Source organism: Syngnathoides biaculeatus, chromosome 16 (genome assembly GCF_019802595.1).
Source record: "Syngnathoides biaculeatus isolate LvHL_M chromosome 16, ASM1980259v1, whole genome shotgun sequence".
Taxonomy (NCBI): domain Eukaryota; kingdom Metazoa; phylum Chordata; class Actinopteri; order Syngnathiformes; family Syngnathidae; genus Syngnathoides; species Syngnathoides biaculeatus.
In genome coordinates, this window is record NC_084655.1 from 18,565,214 (window position 1) to 18,586,655 (window position 21,442).

At 45.6% G+C, this 21,442-nt stretch overlaps 1 protein-coding gene across 6 annotated transcripts in view; it reads left to right on the forward strand.

Moving 5' to 3' along the window:
• srcin1a (SRC kinase signaling inhibitor 1a) overlaps positions 1-21,442 on the forward strand; it is a 102,703-nt gene that overhangs the window by 66,183 nt on the left and 15,078 nt on the right. For 5 of the 6 annotated variants that reach the window (XM_061845413.1, XM_061845419.1, XM_061845415.1 and 2 more), the window contains 9 exons: positions 6,053-6,248; positions 8,223-8,518; positions 10,772-11,583; positions 12,555-12,656; positions 14,060-14,187; positions 15,883-15,900; positions 16,434-16,594; positions 19,050-19,225; positions 21,266-21,396. In XM_061845413.1, the coding sequence (XP_061701397.1) occupies positions 6,053-6,248; positions 8,223-8,518; positions 10,772-11,583; positions 12,555-12,656; positions 14,060-14,187; positions 15,883-15,900; positions 16,434-16,594; positions 19,050-19,225; positions 21,266-21,396 (2,020 nt within the window). The remainder of the gene's footprint in view (positions 1-6,052; positions 6,249-8,222; positions 8,519-10,771; positions 11,584-12,554; positions 12,657-14,059; positions 14,188-15,882; positions 15,901-16,433; positions 16,595-19,049; positions 19,226-21,265; positions 21,397-21,442) is intronic. The other variant, XM_061845414.1, reaches the window with a different exon arrangement.

Sequence of the window (21,442 nt, forward strand, 5' to 3'; positions counted from 1 at the left end):
TCCTCCGTACACAAAGTGTGTTGTGGCCACGCGTTAAACTTAGGTAAACCTCTCTCCGACAGACTTTAGTTTTCTCTAATATGCATTGTTCTCAAATGAGTCCAATGCGTATTTAAAAAAAGAAAATAAACCGCTGGGATTGGCTTCAGCCCCCATACACGGAAGCATGTTGCGGCCACATGTTAACTTATGTAAACCTCTCTGACAGATGGTTTATTTTCTCATTTTAAATACGCATTGGACTCATTTGAGAACAATGCATATTAAAAAAAAAAAGTGTCAGGGAGAGGTTTACCAAAGATTAACGTGTGGCTGCAACACGCTTCTGTGTACGTTGGAGACGACTCCCTGTCGTTTTTTTGTTTTTTTTTAAACACATTGTTCTCAAATGAGCCAACTTGGCATTATAAATCCTTCTTGTGAATTTGAGATTGAGAAGAATGAATCCTACCTGAAGTGACGTGATCGCTACACAGTCGTGTCTATTTAGTTGGGCACCATCCATCATGTTTAACTGCCGAAATCCATCGATCTTTTCTCGTCTTTTCGGCTGGTTTTCCATAGAATGATCTCTTTGAATATCTGTCTTGTCTGTAATAACAACCAACGCACAACAAGTCTCGAGCATTGTGAATATTCTCCTCCGGTTCGATGTCCCCCACACTGTCAAGCAGCTCTTTTTGACCGGCAATATGGTGCCGTGAAAATGGTGACGTCACGCGCACGAGCTCTATACCTTACCTTTCGTCCCAAGTCAATTTATCCTGTTTATTGCCGTCATATTTTTCCACCGGTGCCCATCGCAAAATCATCAACAAGCAAAAAACAAACTAAATAAAAGCCACGCTTGCGGTGTTAATCCTTCAGTATTTGTTGATTTGTTTGTTGTTTTCCGCTGCATAAAACCTTTAGGGCAGGTTCCCACGGTGCTATTCCACCAAATAATAAAGGTAGCGGTGTCGGCAGCAGGAGAAACGCAGGAGACGTCGAATAAACAGCGTATAAACGTAAACAAATAGACCTGACAAGCAGGAAGGGGCAGCCAGGGGGCATCATGGGAAATTCCCTGGAAGTCTTTAAGCCTGTAACGTAACAATTTATGTCACGGGGTGATTGAAACTAAAACAGCCTTCTCTCGCTTGCAACATCTCCTCCAGGATCACCTACGTAAGCCTGTACTGCAGTTCTCTTGAGAACTGAAGAAGTCGGTCATTATTTGTATGACAGGTAAATATAATAAAGCAATGTTATTGTTCTTCTCGCCATTCTCTTAAGGGCACCATTTTCCTTTGCGTGTATATTCCCCGGCAAAGAAATTTGCTCCCTGACACTGACGGCTCCCGCTATTAGAAAGCCTCAGTTGTCTTGTCGGGGGGAAAGGAAGCGGAGATCGCTCCGGGGTATTGTGTGTCCCGGCGGAAGATTGGCCCGAGAGTAATCACGGAAGGTGGGTGAATAGCGAGAGAGGCCCGCTCGGTCGGAGAGAGCAAATGTGTACAGCTGCAGTCCGGAGAGATGACAAACGAGGTACAAATGGGAAGAAATTCTCGGAAAAGTCAACTGTGGAGATTCTACGAAACACCAGAGGATGAAATGATGTGGGGGAAAAGGCGGTAAAAGTGTGAAGAATGGTGAATTATTTTTAAAACATGGCCACTTGCCTTTCGTCTCCCTGTCGAGAGATGTGTTTGACGACGTTCCTGATGAATATCGCTCGGTCGGTTCCTGGAGAATGTCACATGACTTCGCAACGGTCGGTTAAGGCTCCGTCACAGCATGACGTTCTGGTCAACGTTCTCCGAACATTTCAATCGTTCTATTTTTCAGCGTTCTCAAATGAGGATGACACATCTGCCATGTGATTAACGTGTGTCTAACGCACGAGAAGCATGTAACAGAGACCAAATAAGATACCCCTAAAAACCATTAGCGGGTGCTAACGTCTCACTGGCGCGCGACGAGCGATTTGTCAACGTTAGACGAGCGTGTTGAGAGTGTGACTAACGGGTGAATAACGACAGAATAGCGTTTTGCTGGCGTGTCATTTTTACAGTGGAACGGGAACGAAAACGTTGGAAATTTCATAGTCACTTCAGTTGTTCTCGTGAGTTTGAACAGTCAGCATCGTGGCGCCTAGACGACAAAAAGGTGGGGTGCGGACTTCAGCAACTAGCGCCGCAAGTAAGAATGCAAAAAGCCTCTTTCACTAGCAATGTCTTTGGAGGAAAAAGAACACCAGGAGGAAGAGCACGTCCGAGAAGTAACACACCACGTGACCCCCCCTGGAGACGGTCCGACGGTAACAAACGATAAGTAACAACCAAGTAACGCTAGAGTAACGACTGACTAACGATAGCCAAACGCGTGCGACGCTCGCCGAACGTTACCAAAACATTCCACCAACGTTCTTGAACGTTCTGCAGCGTTTAAAATTAAACGTCGATGAACGCTGGTCTCGGTGAGAACTTTTGTGCATGTTCAAAACTTTTTTTGCGGACCGGCATTCTCCGTCGATTCCCAGCGATCATTGACGTTCACTAGCGTTCAAACAACGCTCTTCTGGCGCTATCCCGGTGACCGTGGGCGACTACCAACATTTCCTCAAACGCTATAGAACGCTGACCAGAACGCCATGGTGTGACAGGGCCTTTACATCCTCAACGCGACTCAGAGGCCACTCGCGAGTATTTTTTTGTAGGAGTTCCTATGAAAAGAAGGCGCCGGACATTAGTTGGACAAAATAACTGAATCATCCTCAGGTTCACACCGATGGACAATCTAGAGTCGTCAAATGAACCAAACATGCATGTTTTTGGAATGTGAAGAGAAAATGCACGCCATTCACTGCAAGGTGTCTGGTGTGTTATGTGACAGAAGCGTGTCACGTCGTGACATGAGTGTCGGGGCTAGGATGAAGGGCAAAGTTTTTAAATTAGTGGTGAGGTTAGTCATGATGTACACATGAGAGACGGTGGCACTAAAGAGACAACATGAAGCGGAACTGGGAGGTGGCAGAAATGAAGATGTTGAGGTTCTCGCTCGGAGTGAACAGGTTGGATAGGATTAGAAATGAGCTCATGAGAGGGAAACCCAAAGTTGGATGTTTTGAAGACAAGGTGAGAGAGAGCAGACTTCAATGGTTTGGACATGTTCAGAGGCGAGAGAGTGAGTATGTTGGTAGAAGGGTGCTGAGGATGGAGCTGCCAGGCAAAAGAACGAGAGGAAGACCAAAGAAAAGGTTTACGGATGTTGTGAGGGACGACAGATGATGCACGAGATAGGCTCAGATGGAAAAAGATGGCACGCTGTGGCGACACCTCACCGGACAAGCCGAAAGGAAAAGAAGAAGCTACTATACATACTCTATTCAAGTTTAGGTGCCAAAACTTGCTGGGCTGCCAACTTGTTTGTATTTCCTTCCCTCGTAATCAATGTGACATGTTATGATTCCAATCTTTGTCTTCAGCTCAAAAACTGTGCTGATTTCAAATAACAGACTTGCAGCGCCCCCATCTACAGGGATCTTGGAGTCGTTACAGTGGTTGGCAAACTTAAATTTCACAGACAAGCTGGGCGTGACCCTCTTCCATAAAGCACGGCGAGGTTGAAAGGCCCGCGCACGTATTCTTCGCACGCTTCCAAACTCCCTGCTGAACACTATCACACGATCATGTGTGCGCGTGTGACTAAATTATGTATGCGCACTGACAGAAGGCCGGCACATGTAATATAGATCGAGGGTAGTATCAAGTGAGAAGTCGCTGAAGGGCAGAAATAATGAATAATGTAGCTGACTTGCTGTGATGCTAAATATTGTTGATGGTTCAAAGTGGGCCAATAATCCGCCTTAAAGCTATTTTCACTTAGGTCGAAATAAGTATGAAAAAAAAAGAATCGTTAAAAGTGTTCCTTAGGACAGTTCCCTTCTTTTTTCATGCTAAATAGGACAAACGTTATAGACACAATCTACACACAAATGCAACAGAATGCGTGCATTTAAAGAAGATCTTGACTCCACGCAACTTTATTAGTGGTAGTATTTTTGTTCCAATACCTAATAAGTTGAAATGATTCATCCATGCGGAATCATTAAGAGGAAAAAATGGTGAAAATAAACACATGTGCACTGTTGTCTTAGTTCTGGACATTGTGGCGTTATCATTCCTCAAATTAAATTCATTGCCTTCGGACAAAAGGGAGCAGGCGGAGGAACAATTAGAAAGATGGAAGAATGCACTGGAAAGGAGAGGAAGTGAAACAGAATATATGTGCGTGAATGAGAGGGGCGGAGGGGGAAGAGATGGCGAGGGTGGACAACTTCAAATACTTGGGGTCAACAATACAGAGCAATGGAGAGTGTGGGAAGGAAGTGAAGAAACTGGTCTAAGCGGGGCGGAACAGTTGGCGGAAGGTGTCTGGTGTTCTATGTGACAGAAGAGTCTCCGCCAGGATGAAGGGGAAAATTGATAAAACAATGGTGAGGCCGGCCGTGATGTACGGATTAGAGACGGTGGCGCTGAAGAGACAACAGGAAGTGGAACTGGGAGGTGGCAGAAATGAAGATGTTGAGGTTCTGGCTCGGAGTGAGCAGGCTGGATAGGATTAGAAATGAGCTCATTAGAGGGACAGCCAAAATTGGATGTTTTGGAGACAGGGTTCGAGAGAGCAGACTTCGATGGTTTGGACATGTCCAGAGGCGAGAGAGTGAGTATGTTGGCAGAAGGGTGCTGAGGATGGAGCTGCCAGGCAAAAGAACGAGAGGAAGACCAAAGAAAAGGTTGATGGATGTTGTGAGGGAGCACACGAGGACTGTGGGTTGCTCGAGAGGAAGATGCATGAGATAGACTGAGATGGAAAAAGATGACACGCTGTGGCGACCCCTAACCGGACTAGCCAAAAGGAAAAGAAGAAGAAGAACCCTTATGACAAAAGTGTTCAACAGGAGGCCCGTCATTCGCTTCGATTGTTGTTGTTGTCAATCTGATGGATGCACTCGAGTTGCGTGGTTTTCCTAGTGTACAACTATTAACTGAAGCATAAAAAGTAAAGATGAGCCAGTAATTTGCACTGGGAATGGATTGCAACTACATGGCACTTTAGGAAGGTTACGCCATTTAAAGACACAGCACAAGAATGGACTACATTGTGTGTGTGTGTGTGTGTGTGTGTGTGTGTGTGTGTGTGTGTGCGCGCCATTCCGTTTCATAGTTAAATTGCACTTCATAAAAGAAATGTATTTCTTCATATTCTCATCATGTTTTCAAATTTATATTTTCCATTATATTTTTGTTATTATTTTGGCGTGCGTTTGTTTTTTTGGGAGTGTGGCGGGGGGTGTGGGAGAGCTTGGAGCCAATTGATAGCATTTTCACTCATCTCAATGGCAAGAGTTGATTTGAGATACCGTTGACAAGGCACAACTGTACTTTGATGATCCACATTTGTTTCATGTTGCAATTTTTGTGTTGTGTGTAGTATTTTGAGGGGATGAGATGAATTTAATCCATTGTGGAATCAGGTTTTACCGTGGCATTGTGTCGAAAAAAAAGTCACACAGAAACTCCCTGAAAATCCGGTAAGGGACTGAGAGGATGTTTAACTAGTGTAAAAAGGCAAGCGGGACCCGCCTGTCCAGTGTCAAAGAGTACATAATGGTTCTCCCGCCAAACAAGCAGCAGAGAGCATTGTGGGAGCTCATTACAGCAACATCCGAGCCAGGGGATCAGCCAGCCGGTCCGCCGAGCTCGGGCCCGGCTGCCCTTGAATCCGCAATGTGCCAGAGTCGGATTTGCATGATCTTCCCAAAAAGTAGTCGTTTAAAGTATATGGCAGCCCCCCGGAGGTGTACAAAAGTCAGGCAAACATGACAGAATTTATGCAAAGCTGGAGCAGATCCTTTCGCTGCGATGTTCTCCGTCTGTCTGTGAGTGTTCATCCAAAAAAAAAAAAAAACCATACTCATCGTTTTGTTCGTCGCTCGTGTTCATCTAACGCCGTCGTCCTCCTCCAGCCGTGTCCTCACCGCGCTCGCCGTGTCGTCTCTCCACTACAGAGCCGCAGCCCTCGCCACTCCCAGTCCACCCAGTCCGGCCTCGCCGACCAGGCCACCAAGCTGTCCTTCGCCTCGGCCGAGTCCCTGGAGACCATGTCCGAAGCCGACGTGCCCATCGGCTTCAACAGGATGAACCGCTTCCGCCAGAGCCTGCCGCTGTCGCGTTCCGCCAGCCAGAATAAGCTCCGGTCTCCAGGTGAGCATGTAGAACCGCCCCCCCCCACCCCCCGACACACGCATGCACATAAACAAAACATTCTGTCCCGGTCCATACGGATCTTCGTTGGCATGATGCCGCGGAGTGTGATGTCTAATTTGTACCACTTTATCATGAATAATGTTTTTATTTGTAGTATTTTCCCCAGTTTTGTTCTGTTGTTAGTCGGGTAACTCTGGTTCAACAGGTTTTTTTTTTTTTTTTTTTTATGTAAATGAGCATAATAATCCCATTGTAAAATGTGCAATATATATTTTTACTGTATTTATTTTAGAACGTTTTTGCGTGTTAATCGTGAAATGAATTCTGGGATGATTATTGTTTGTATTCATTGACGCTATTGTTCCAACGGAAAGGTCGAAAATACATACATCCCTCCTTGTTATGATTTTCAATCGGTCCACATGCGCATATTTTGGGTTCTCGTCCGCCACAATATGTCTGACTTTTAACGACTGGCTCTTTCTTTGCTCTGTGTGTTCGTTGTGCGTTTTGGACGGTGCTCTACCAAGATGAATACGCAGGTTAGTCAGGCGCCAAGAAATGTCCGATCCAATCGAGCCGTTGCGGCGTCTCGGGATGTTTTCCAAGTGTTTGTTTACGTTTGCATCACGCACGATTGTCATTGTTGTGTTCGGACCGGATTCATCCCACTGTGAAGATGCAAAAGCACATTTTGATTGCAAAAAAAAAAAGAAGTAAAACACTGAACTTAATGAACTTTCATTAAACTACTGACTATTGCTAGCAACACGGTGGATCAGCTGATAAAGTGTTGGCCTCGCAGTTCTGAGGTCCCGGGTTCAATCCCATGCATGTTCTCCCTCCAAGCACTCCGGTTTCCTCCCACATCGCCAAAAACATGCAACATTAATTGGAGACTCTAAATTGCCCCTAGGTGTGATTGTGAGTGCTGCAGTTTGTCTCGTTGTGCCCTGCGATTGACTGGCGATCACTTCAGGGTGTGCCCCGCCAACTGCCCGTTGACAGCTGGGATAGGCTCCAGCACTCCCCGCGACCCTCGTGAGGATAAGCGGGAAAGAAAATGGATGGATGGATTGTTACTAGTTTATTTTAACAGGATAAAATTTTATAGCTCGTCGTATTTTTTTTAAAAAAAATCTCCGTAACTCAATTTTACTCATAACAAAATGGGCTCATGAGGAGCCATTTTTTTTTTCTACACGAGGCAAAAATCAAAATCGAACTTGATTAATTTTGGCAAAGCATTCATTCCGTACAGACGCTATTAGGTTTTGTCATGTGTGGTTTAACAGGCGGCAGCATGATGGGTCAGCTGGTTAAAGCGTTGGCCTCGCAGTTCTGAGGACCCGGGTTCGATCCCGGCACCGCCTGTGTGGAGTTTGCATGTTCTCCCCGTGCACTCCGGTTTCCTCCCAAATTCCCAAAAACATGCAACATTAATTGGAGACACTAAATTGCCCGTAGGTGTGACCTTGAGTACGACTGTTGTTTGTCTCGATGTGCCCTGCAATTGGCTGGCGACCAGTTCAGGGTGTGCCCCGCCTCCTGCCCGTTGACAGCTGGGATAGGCTCCAGCACGCTCCGTGACCCTTGTGAGGATAAGCGGCAAAAAATGGATGGATGCATCTGTTTAACAGGCTCAAATTTGCAATTCTGGGTAACAACAGAATAATCCAAGAAGATTCAGGTGTTACATTCCATATTCATTTCATGACACTTGTTAATGAAAAATGAGTACAAAATTCTCACCAAAAAAGTTCCCTTGGAAAAAAATACGGATAATCTATTATATATTTTTAATCGAATGATAATTACAAGATGAGTGCCAAAACATTTAAAAAAAAGAATACCTAAAGATTCATGGGTAGAGGGTATATGTACAGTATTTGTGATATGAAATATCATGGGTGATACGACAAATTTTCTGATTCTGTATATTTTTTTTCTATGTCTTTTTCTTTTTGGTAGGCGTCCTCTTCCTGCAGTACGGCGACGAGACGCGGCGCGTGCACATCACCCACGAGCTGAGCAGCATGGACACGCTGCACGCCCTCATCGTGCACATGTTCCCGCAGAAGCTGACGGCGGGCATGCTCAAGTCGCCCAACACGGCCGTGCTGATCAAGGACGAGGCCCGCAACGTCTTCTACGAGCTGGAGGACGTGCGCGACATCCAGGACCGCAGCGTCATCAAGATCTACCGCAAGGAGCCCGTCTACGCCTCGTACCCGGCCGCCGCCCACCTGGCCAACGGCGACCTGCGGGTGAGCGAGGCGCGGGAAGGGTGAAGGCTGAAAAAAATGAAATTCATTAAAAAAAAATTAAAAATCACAATCAAGTAGTCCCGCTAATGCTGGTGACAAAAAAAAAATCCATGTTTGCTCAAACATCATTATATTTTTTATTTTAAAAAATAGTCATTAAATATAGCAAATAAAATAAAAAGAAATCCAAAATAAAAAAACAACTGGAGCAAGGCTGGTTTCAACTGTTTGCAGGAATTATTCCGACCCACGCAATGGTGTAATTTTGTAGTTTTACTGTAAACATCTGCGGCCTTTACTGCAGAACTAATGAGCATTTTTAGCGAGTTGTTGTTTTTGTCGTTTCACTGGTGATTTAAGCAGGTATTCCTCCCGGAAAAGTCATTCCTGTCTTCAGTCAGCCATCTGTTGACGACAACATTGCTGCGTTCAAAACAAGCCCCCCCGTTTCCGCCTCGGCGATGATCAAGAAAGCCCTGAGGGAGACAGATTTTTTCATTTTAATTATTCAACACAAAACCCTGCTTAGCCTTTTCTTCCCATTAACAATGCATATGGTAACTGGAAGGGTGACAATGACAAATACACAGGTAGGAGTGGAGGTGTGCCTGTACTGCTTGCAAATAGCAAAAATATGCAAATAGTTGACAGCCATTGTGATTGCCCTGAAAAAAAAATAACCCCCCCCCCCAAAAAAAAAAAAAAAAAATTCTTGAATAAGTGCGTATTAACTCGCCAATATCTGTTTTCGTGATTCTCAAATACAGGAGTAGCAAAAAAGAAAAATGGGTTCTAAAAAAAAAATTAGACCAATGGATAAATCCCCAGGTGTTGAACTGCATGTGGGAGTATGCTGTACATCACCACTATATGTGGAAAAACAATTTCCGTTTTGCTTACACCGATGTATAATACACTCGGCTTTCGAGGAACTTTTTTTTGTAAAGCAAAAAAAGCGTATTATACATGAGAAATGTTCATTTTATTTTCTTGAATTGAAAGCTTGCACATTAAAGCAAATAATGTTGGATGGTCTTTGAGATGGTGTAATAAATGTGTTACGTACGTGATTACATACGTCATTCTCAAACATAACTAACAAAAAAGAACAAAGTTACGTACGTGATTATGTATGTGATTTTCAAATACAGACATAAGAAAAAGAAAATCAAATTTTCATTTTATCTTCTTAAATTGAAAGCCTGCACATTAAAGTAAATAATGCTGGATGGTCTTTGCGATGGTGTAATAAATGTGTTACGTACGTGATTACATACGTCATTCTCAAACAGAAATAACAAAAAAGAACAAAGTTACGTACGTGATTATTTATGTGATTCGCAAATACAGACATAACAAAAAAGAAAAATGGGTTGAAAAGATAAAAACAATTATACGATCGATAAATACGCAGGCAGTGAACTGCAAGTATGTGGGGGTCCGTTGTAAATTACCACTATACAGTTATACAATATGAAAAACTATTTTTCTTTTGCTTATACCGATGTATAATACACTCGACTTTCAAGGAACTTTTTTGTAAAGGAAAAAATGCGTATTATACATGAGAAATTTCCGTTTTATTTTCTTAAATTGAAAGCGTGCACATTGAAGCAAATACACCTGGATGGTCTTTGAGATGGTGTAATAAATGTGTTATGTACAGGAGTACGTATGTGATTCTCAAATACAGAAATAAAAAAGAAAAATAGGTTGAAAAGATTAAAAAAAATTCTACCAATGGATAAATCGGTAGGTGCTGAACTGGATGTATGTGGGGGTCTGGTGTACATCACCACTATACATTTAAACAATGTGGAAAAACAATTTCCGTTTTCCTTATACCCATGTATAATACACTCGACTTTCAATGAACTCTTTTGGAAAGCAAAAAATGCACATTATACGTGAGAAATTTCCGTTTTATCTTCTTAAATTGACAGCGTGCACATTAAAGCAAATAATGCTGGGTGGTCTTTGAAATGGTGTAATAAACGTGTTACGTACGCATGTATGTATTTCACATTGCTGTGCTACTGTATTTGTTGATAACAAGGTAAGTGATGCTGCAAAGGCAGAATGAGTTGAGCATTTAATGCAATAAGAAATGATTGTCTTTTGAGGGTCATAAAGGGAGTTCAGCGCAACTTTATGGCACTCCACAAAAAGCGGGCTAAAATGGATGGAAAGAATGTTTTACCGCTGTCAGTCATGTGCGTCTCCGTGGTAACACGGGCTGCTTCCTGATTTCAGAGGGAGATGGTCTACTCGTCCCGTGACTCTTCGCCGACGCGCCGCCTCAACACTCTCCCCTCGTCGTCGGGCTCTTCGGGCTCGCCGTCCCGCTCGCGCCTCTCCTACAGCGGCGGCCGCCCGCCCTCCTTCGCCGCGTCCCACGAGCAGGCCCGGCACCCCCACCACGTCGCCGCCGCCGCCGCCCACATGGCCAACGCGGCCCTTTCGCCCTCGCCCAGCGCCATCCTGGAGAGGCGAGACGTCAAGCCGGACGAGGAGGTCTCGGCGAAGAACTTGGCCTTGATGAAGAACGAGTCCCTGTACGCGGACCCCTACAGCCTGATGCACGAGGGTCGCCTCAGCATCGCCTCCACGCAGTCCCTGGCTGCCATCGGCGACCCCTTCAGTTTCCCCGTGTCTTCTGGATTGTACCGCCGCGGCTCCGTCCGCTCCCTCAGCACGTACTCCGCCGCCGCCCTGCAGGGGGAGCTGGACGATTCGCTCTACAAACCCGGGGGCTCGCTCTACTCCGACACGTACTCGGCTACTCTGGGCATGGGCTTCCGCATGCCGCCGTCGTCCCCGCAGAAGATCCCCGACATGCATTTGCGCGACAGAGACTCCTACTCCGGCTCGCCCAGCAGGTCTTCGCCCGTCAGGCAGAACTTCCGCAAAGATTCCGCGTCCTCCTCCGTGTTCGTGGACGGTCCCAAGTCCAGACCCAGTTCTGGCTCCGAGCCTCTCTGCCTCACCGCCGGACCCGGGGAGGGGGGAAGGGCCACGCCCGGTTTTGGGTCATCCCTGTCTGGACCGGACGTAGATGCCAGCAGGTCAGTCGGTTGTTTGTCTCAATGTGCCCTGTGATTGGCTAGCAACCAGTTCAGGGTGTGCCCCCCCCCCCTCCTGCCCTTTGACAGCTGAGATAAGCGCCAGCACCCATGCGACACTCGTGAGGATAAGGATCTTGGAAAATGGATGGATGGGTTAATCTGGCAACTCCACTCTTCTTGTTTCATGAACTTGCTTTGTTTTTTCTTCTTTTCTAAAAACATTCCAAATGAATTTATTAGCTAATAGATATATTTCAGCATATATTTTCTTAATTTTAGCAAATTTCTTAAACACACGGGGAAGTGGCACATCTATTACTTTGAATTTTTTGCGTGTGACCCTCAGTGGAAAATTTTGAGAGCGTTGAGAAACTCAAAAACCGCATTTGCTCTTAAAAAGGGCCGTTCAACGGACCCTGCACGCCGACTACAAAATATGGGGTTTCATTTTTTATTTTTGGCCAACGTGCGTGTACTCCATCTGAACTCGAATGGGTCTCAAGCAAGCCAGTCACCTCAGTTCAGTTGATGTCAAGTCCTCCAATTTCCTCTCTCATGACTGAGGCCACTTCAAACCTGAAGTGGACGTGGAACAAACGTTTTCTTTTTGAAATGAACTCCAAAAATGTGATTACAGAAAGAACTGAACTCACTCTTGTGAGTTTGTCGCTCGCTGAAGCGAGTGAACTCTGCATTCTTAAATTTGGCCAAGAAAAACACGGCAAAGCAAAGACAAATTGAAATGTTCGCTGTGAATCAAAAAGAAAATGCTGTTTGAATAGGTTTCATTTGTTGGGATTGTTCACGTATGCACAGCAGGTTTTCTTTTGGATAGTTCAAAAGAGTCATATCCGTAGGAAATGTAGAAATGCGCACAAAAGGTCGCTCCAAATATTTATATATTCTATGTCTTTTGTACGGTTATTTGTTCTGGGATTGAACGCTGCGGTTCTTCTTGGATTTTCTGACAGGGATCATCGTCTGGAGCGCATGGAGGCGATGGAGAAGCAGATCGCCAGTCTGACGGGCTTGGTCCAGAGCGTCCTGACCAGAGCCCCCGACAGTGACAGCACGTAAGACATCCGACCCGTCCCCCCCCCCCCAACCCCAACCCCCCCAGGTGTAGCAACACGTTATCCTCACAAGGGCCGCAGGGAGTGCCTTAGCCTATCCCAACGGTCAACGGGCAGGAGGCGGGGCACACCCTGGACTGGTTGCCAGCCAATCGCAGGGCACATAGAGACAAATAGCCGCACTCACAATCACAATCACACCTAGGGGCAATTTAGAGTGTCCAATTAATGTTGCACGTTTTTGGGATGTGGGAGGAAACCGGAGGACCCGGAGGAAACCCACGCAGGCACGGGGGAGAACATGCAAACTCCACACAGGCGGGGCCGGGATTGAACCCGGGTCCTCAGAACTGTGAGGCCAATGCTTTACGAACTGAGCCACACTCGGTACGTGAGAAGGGATACTTGAATAAAGGCTCAATCCATCCATTATCTCAGCCTCTTATCCTCACAAGGGTCGCAGGACTGCAGGAGCCTATCCCAGCCGTGTTCCGGCAGGAGGCGGGGTACAACCTGAATTGGCTGGCAGCCAATCGCAGTGCACATAGAAACAAACAACCGCTCGCACTCACATTCCCACCTACGGGCAATTTAGTCTTCAAATCAACCTACCATGCATGTTTTTGGGATGTGGGAGGAAGCCCTCGCAGGCACGGGGAGAGAAGGAGAACACGCGACCTCCACACAGGGGGACCGGGATTTGAACCTCGGTCCTCAGTTCTCGGTCTCTCTCTCTCTCTCTCTCTGGGAAACGATTTTTCCGTGTTCCAAAGATTCAATACAATGGAGTTATCGAAAAAAAAAAAAACGGCACCAAAAAGTGGCTTGCAAATATACGACGCCAGAACGAACGAAGCTCATGCACACAAGGCGAATGGTTATTTGAAAGTCTGTTCTGATCATTTTGTAAGCGGTAAACGTGTTTTTCTAGTGTCCGGGTATTCTACTTCAGGGAGGTCTTTCGGATCCTTTGAAAGTACGTCGTTGTGGAGAGTATACAGATCGAAATCTTCACAGAGTTTGATCTTCTGTACATATCTGGCTTCGAGTGAATTCAAGTAGGCAGAAAACATCCGCCGGTCGCCGCTTACACATGGGATCTGTGGGCGTTCCCATGGTGATGTCGTCTGCAACAGCTAGCTTGTCTCTAAAAATGGCGGCGATTATTACCCAAGGATTGTGTACTATTCTGCATAGAGTCATAATGTAACCATGCATGTAATACCAAAGATGTTTAGGGGGATCTACTGGAGTATAATAATGAAGTATTCGTCCTGTTCCAAGACAATTTTGGTAGTTCTGAGCAACGTTAGCGGGCGACGCAACACCTCACCGTCTCTATCCAGCGTTGCTGTTAGAGTTAGCACTGTAATGTGCTTGCCCTGTGGCCGTTGATCCCTCAGATGCGGCCTGCTGCGTCTCTGCATGATGGCGGGCTGCCCCCCGGACCAGGGAGCCGACTTCTCACGGACATTACCTTTCTCTTCCAGCGACAAGACCGACACCAACAGCGATGGCTCCGCCACCGGAAGTGAGTACTGGACGGTCGGCGGGGGCGGGAGGGCGGCAACTTGGCTTACAAATTCTTGTTAGTGGGTCGTGGACTCAAGCTGGTACTAAAAATTGAAGAAAAAAACCCATAAAGAAAATAGTTTGGAATCAAACCATCATGTCATCATTCCGGTGTTGTTCGTATTGTTGCGGTATATGCAGGCAGTCGGCTAACCGGTTTTCCAGTTTTGGTGATGTAACGTTCCGCATGTAGTGGATTGGTTGGAAAAGAAAACGCAGGTATATTGATTCAAAAATAGAAGCGATGGAAATTCAGACATGATCACGATAAAAATTGGTGAATTAATTGAGTTTTCTGTTACCTGGAGTAATGTTAGATACTCGTTTGACGATGGAAGACAGTATGCTATAGAGCTGACTTGAGCTAGCAGGCTAGCCATTATCTTTTGCTCAATTACTCAAAAACAACGTAACTATTCTGACTCCGCAGGAGTAATTAATTTCTTTCCTTAGGAGTTAGAGATAAAAGTTTTTGGGTTGTATCTGTCGAGTTTTTGTCATGGTTTCTATTCAGGTTAGCGGTAGCCAATATCTTTTCTCCCACCTGTAAGTATCCTTGCACATTTTGTTCACAAACGTGTTTATGATCACAACCTTTGACCTTTGATCGCAAACGACAAGCACAGTAAGTCGGCGGATGGGTAGTTTTCTTTACTAAGTGATCCTCCCTCAGATGGACAGAAATTTACTACACTGGGTCGCAGAAGGTCAAAGTCCTGCGTTCACCAAAACTTGCTCGAGATTCAAACTGGTCATTTTCAGAATCCTTCGGGTTACTGATTTAAATCCAAGGTATCCATGAACCCGGATCCTAGGACTCTTCTGACTTTGCCGCTGCAAAGAAAGGCACCCGACTCAACGGAAACACCGCAGACTCGGATCATTTGGTCCAATTGTTTCTCAAACTCAAAAGCGCAAACTCACCAGAAGCACTACAGAGTCAGACTGAGATGATTCGATTTGACCGGTTCAATCACTAGACTTAAAGAATTAGAAACACTGCAGACTCCAAAGAATCAAGGGAGTCTGTTCCTTTACTTGTGTCATCGAACTTACCGGAAATTCCTCACAGTCACTTAACTGAAGTTAGATCAACCTCACCAAAAACTCTGCATACTCCAACTCAGTTCAATCAATTGGGTCAACGGATTCACTTAAATCACCGACGTTATGTACTCAGTCAAAACTTTACGGATTCAAGACTTAAATTATTCGGTTAAATCGGCTCACTGACGTAAGTTTGCACACTTGACAGTGGGAGTGGTGAATCATACTCAGAAGATTCAGTCACTGTTTTTAAGTGGCAGACTCATCAAAAACGCTGCAAACTCGGAATATTCGTTTTATACAAATTAACGACTCGCTGGAATCAGTGCGGACATTGAGGCAACGATGCTGACTCAACTCTCTCTGTGGACTCAATGGAACTGAATCACTTTAGTGAATGACTCCGACTAACCAGGGTTTACCACCGACACTACATTTAATGCATAAATACATAATACATAAACTGAGAGTCCTGTTAAGCCGATCCGCTCACAACTGTAAGAATTCCAGACATGTACGGTAGTCCAAAAGAATGCAGTAGCGTTGTATTTGAACGAACACCCTCGTACTATGATCTGAGTAACTGGATCTTTCTATATTCCTGCAGGGCGGCTAAAGAAGAAAGGTAGTTGCCATTTCATTTCTCCTTTCGCCCTCTCACCTCCCGTTTGGGTGTCTCCCTCCCTGGAGTAGTAGACCCCCCCCCCCACCCCCCACCCATTTTTCTCTCTGTCTCTAAATATCTGCCTGGTCTTTTGGGGGCTTCCACAGTGTTGTTTGGTCATAGACGGGACACTGTCAGGAGGTTTAGCGATATATGTGTGTGTGTGTGTGTGTTGTGGGAGCTGGCCTTGCTCCCACGGCGGTGTGTTTAAGATAAGAGCATGGTTATCCCCCCCTGTGTGTCACTACCGGACCAACTAATTGCACCTCTGAATGGGTTTACTAATAGCATGAGCTCACGTATCTCCAGTGGGCCATTCGAGGTTTGCGAAAGACGCTCATTCACACGCTGTGCACACCGTGTACGCGTGGATTTGTGTTTATTTGTTCCGTGCCGGCACCCGCTGAATTAATCATCTCGCGTCCTCGCCGACCTCACCGTGAACCCTCCTCCCCCTTCCCCGCCCCTCCCGCGTCCCCCACTCTGATTCTCAGCGCACACGCCGTCGGCCCCGCTGGCGCTGATGCCGCCGCCGCCGTCCAACTCCACGCCGTTGAACAACGTCAGCCGCCTGCAGATGCAGCTGCACCTGCACGGGCTGCAGCAGAACGCCAACGACCTGCGCAAGCAGCTGGGACAACTGCGCAAGACGCAGGTACGCGCGGAGATTAATAAATACAATAAATAGAAACGTGGGCGTTGGCATCAGTGTGGTCCAACATCACATTTTGACGGAACAGACAATTTCCATCCATTTGTCCATTTTCTTTGCCGCTTATCCTCACAAGGGTCACGGGGGCTGCTGGGGCCTCTCCCAGCTGTCAACAGGCAGGAGGTGGGGTACACCTTGAACTGGTTGCCAGCCTTCCGCGGGGCTCATCAAGACAAAGAGTTGCACTCATAATCACACCTACGGGCAATTTAGAGTGTCTAATTAACGTTGCATGTTTTTGGGATGTGGGAGGAAACCGGAGTGCCCACCCGGAGAAAGGCACGGGGAGAACATGCAAACTCCACACAGGTGGCTCCGGGATTGAACCCGGGACCTCAGAACTGTGAGGCCAACGCTTCACCAGCTGGAAGCCGAAAGAAAATATCACTTTTTCCAATGAAAATGTATTCCAATACTGTCATGATTAAATCCATGATCATCTCTCATTAAAGCACAAATCCATCCATCCATTTTCTTCGCCACTTATCCTCACGAGGGTCGAGGGGAGTGCCGGAGCCTATCCCAGCTGTCAAGGGGCAGGAGGCGGGGTACACCCTGAACTGGTTGCCAGCCAATCGGAGGACACATAGCGACAGACAACAGCCGCACTCACAATCACACCTAGGGGCAATTTACGCACAGGGAGAACATGTAAACGCCACACAGGCGAGTTCGGGATTGAACCCGGGACCTCAGAACCGTGAGGCCAACACTTTACCAGCTGCCACCGGAAGACAATTTCACTTTCCCAAATTAAAATGTATTCCAATACTGTAATGATTAAATCCACGATCATCCCTAGTTAAAGCACAAATAATCAACATTTTTTACGTTACAATTTTTTTTACTTCTGAATGAGTTATTTTCTTGTATTTATTTTAAATGTAAAGAACGGTTGTTGAGCAGAGGCAGCATGTTTCCTCCCCACCTTGGTTGTCGCCCGCAGCTTGCATTTGACACGTTGTTGGTGAATTATTCAAAGGAGGCGGGCTGCAAGATGGGGATTCTTCTCCGGCGTGCAGACACGCAAATAACCTAAGTGTAAATACGGTTGAATATTTGATAAAATATGTTAATGTCATCTTGCGTTCCCGCGCATCCCCACGGCGGCTTCGTAGCAGCGACCACATGGGGTCACTCGCGACGCGAGCGCCGTTGTTTGACTTCCAGGAACATGAGGCTCATCCATAATGCATCCTCCGTCCTTACCAGGTGCTTTCATCTCCGAGTTGTATTACACGCGCTGGCCCGGTACAATTTTCCATTCATAACGCCGAGGAGGAGTTTCACGCTCTGTGAATCTGCCGTGCTCATCCTGTGCTGCTTTCTTCCCCCCCCCCCCCCCAGAGGCATCCTTGGTGTCGGCGCATGCAAAATAAGTGCTCGCGCGGGCATTGTGACAACAAGTTGTGAGCTTTGCAGCGTGGCGGAAGACTAAAAAGAAACTCCACCTGACACAATTTGCCGTTATGATACGTTATTGCGCAATTTATGTGAAATTCAGAATTGTCTCAATTTCTGTCACATTTTTTTTAAACAAAGAAATCCATCCATATCAAATCGATCCAAAAATATTATTTTGCCAAAATGCTTCACAAAAAGTATTTATTTCTAATAGCATCTACTTGTAAATTTGATTTGTTTTAAAATATGTTATAGCATTATACATATTATTGTATTTTTATGTATTAAATAATTATACAATTACTTTTTTTAATTAAACCACACCAAACCTTACATTTTCCATTTTTTCTTTTTTTCCCTTTTTTAAAGTTTCCTCCACTTAAGATTATTTTCCTCCACATTAAAAATTGAAGATACTGGTGGATTTATTTGAATAGTGCGGTTCAAAGACAAATTTTTTATTATTTCTTTGCTCCTTTTCATCAAAACGTTTTTTTTTTGTTTTGTTTTTTGTGTCGTGTAAAACATTTGACAAAATTAGACGAAAAAGATATATAAATATAAAATAAATAAATATGTTTATAAATAAGTATAATATATAAAAAATAAGATATATATATATATTTGAGGGGGGGTGTTTATATATCTATTTAAAGTATTGGCCTCACATTTCTGACGAACTGGGTTTGAACCCGGATCTGCCTGTGTGGAGTTTGCATGTTCTCCCCGTGCCTGTGTGGCTTTTCTCCGGGCACTCCGGTTTCCTCCCACACCCCCGCATGACCCTCATGAGAATAAGCGGCAAAGAAAATGGATGGATATATATGTTTATATATATATATATATATATATATATATATATATATATAAAATAAAAACACTTTTCTGCATGTACGTGGGCCACAAGAAAAACTTGTTGATTTCTGAAACCGAAACGCATCTTTATGATACATAATTGTCACCCTTAGCCCCGTTCATGTGTGTCACCCGGCAGCTGGAGAACCAGGACTCCATGTCCACGCTGCTGAAGCGCACCGAGGCGGAGCTGAACGTGCGCGTGGCGGACGCCCTCCGAAAGCAGGAGGACCCCCTGCAGAGGCAGCGCCTCCTGGTGGAGGAGGAGAGGCTGAAGTACCTGAACGAGGAGGAGCTCATCATCCAGCAGCTTCAGTCAGTCCCGACGCGCATACGGATAATCATAAAAATGATTTAAAAAAAAAAAAAAAAAGGATACTTTTTCAGTTCATGGCGAAGTGAAATTCAAGAGAGTGAGTCAGGCGGCGGCGACGCCGCGCTCGGATAAAGCCGGAAGCGTAATTAAACCCGGCTTAGCGCTCCCAGATTCTTATTAAGATGTGAGGTGTGAGCGACTAATTGAAGTGCCTTCACAAGCGGCCCACGGAGCCACCTTGAGATCTTCGCGTCAGATAACCGGCGCAGTGTTCTGAGCGGTAACCGGACCCAAATTTAGCCCAAGGCCGGGAGCTAGGCAAGGAGGATTGAGAACATGTAAGGCCAGGGATGGCCACTCGTCTGTCCTAAATTGTCCTTTAGTTTGTTGCGCTTGTATGGCAAAATATTCGATTGAATGTTGGCGTCCATATTGGCCACTAATTATCAAAGTGAGGTCACAAGTCCGACAATTTTTAGTTTTTAGCTTTTAGGTGCTTTAGCCTTTTATGCTGAATTGCTCGACAAATACAAATAAAGCCATACATCTTCATTTTACCAGTGTCCCTTTAAGAAAAGCAGTACTGCAGCGCCTCAGTTCTCAATTCACAATCCGTTCTAGAAGGCGGTTCGAAAACCGATTTGTTCGAAAACCGAATCAACCGGCACGCGAGAAATGTTATTTCCGGGTGTTTTTCAGGGGTTCGATCAAATTGATGATAACAAAGCGCGTCGTGAGTGGTTCAGCTGGTCTGGCTGCGCGCGTTCTGTTATTTCCGGGTTTTGTTGGGGGTGTTCGAGTACCGATTTTCGTTCAAAAGCAGAAGCAAAAAAGTCTCGAAATTTTTGTTCCAAAACCGATTTGTTCAAGAACAGGGACATTCGAGAACTGAGGCTGTACTGTACTTTTTTTAAGTTTGAATGATATTTTTGAAGTATTATAATGACTTTGCAGTGTGTAGGAGTGCTCAAGAAAAACACTGTAGCAGGCCAAAATTATGATTAATAACTATCCCTGGCCAAGACAGCACCACTACCTCAAAACAAGTTGATTTCAGCAAGACAAGGAACTGGGGTGTGTAAAATGCCCTACAATTCTTGATCTTCTTCTGCTTCTTTTTCTTTCGGCTTGTCCAGTTAGCGGTCGTGTAGATGTGTAGATACTAGCGTTGGATGTTTTCCTTCTCAGTAAATAGAAAACAGACCCGTTTTGTTGTTAGCGGTCTAAGCTAGGCTAACTTCGGCCGAGCAGCTTCGACGCGAACGGTCCGGCTCCAATTTGGGTACTAAGATTGCACAGATGGTGATTTTAGTCCACTGAAGTCGTCGCCAGGAGCATCCCACGTCGCATATTCACCACATTCGGTCCAAATTCAGAAGGATTTATTGAATTATGATCAGGCTGGACAGACCCGTTTTGTTGTTAGCGGTCTAAGCTAGGCTAACCGAGCACCTTCAACGCAAACGATACAGCTCCAATTTGGGTACTAAGATTCCACAGATGGTGATTTTTAGTCAACTGAAGTCCCACCTCGCGTATTCACAACATTCGGTCCAAATTCAGCAGGATTTATTGAATTACAATCGGGCTGGTCAGAGCCGTCTGTTTAACTTGCTACCAGTTTGAAGACCAGAAACAACTATCTGGGTGTGTAAAATGGCCTACAATTCGTGATCATTGGGTTATTTTATCACAGATATATTATTAAAACATTACTTTGAAACTGTGTAAAAAATGCACAGCAAGGCTTCCTAAAGTAAGTATTCTTTAACAAAGTATAATCAATTTTTAAAGCCTTAAGTCAACCCAAGTCCAAGCAGTTCTGAAGTCTAAACATTTGTCACAGATTTGCATTTGCCCCCGTGTTCCCCGCAAGCCACCAAAGTACTTTTCCAAACTTATTAATTCCCGCCCACGCCGCTCCGGTTCAGCTGGCGGCAGAACCTCTGCCGAAACTGTCAGCTGACGGAGCGAGTTAATTGAAAAGAGCGGCGGGAGGCGGCCGGCGTTCATCCTTCTGCTCATTTCCTCCCCCTCAGTGACTTGGAGAAGTCGGTGGAGGACATCCAGAAGGAGTCGTCCGTCAACCACAAGCTGGTGAGCGTGCAGGAGCTGGAGGAGAAGACGGCCGTCCTCCGAAAGTTGGGCGAGACGCTCACCGAGCTCAAGAGTGAGTCAGACGCTTTTGGCGTGACTAATTAAGCGCCGCAGACGCG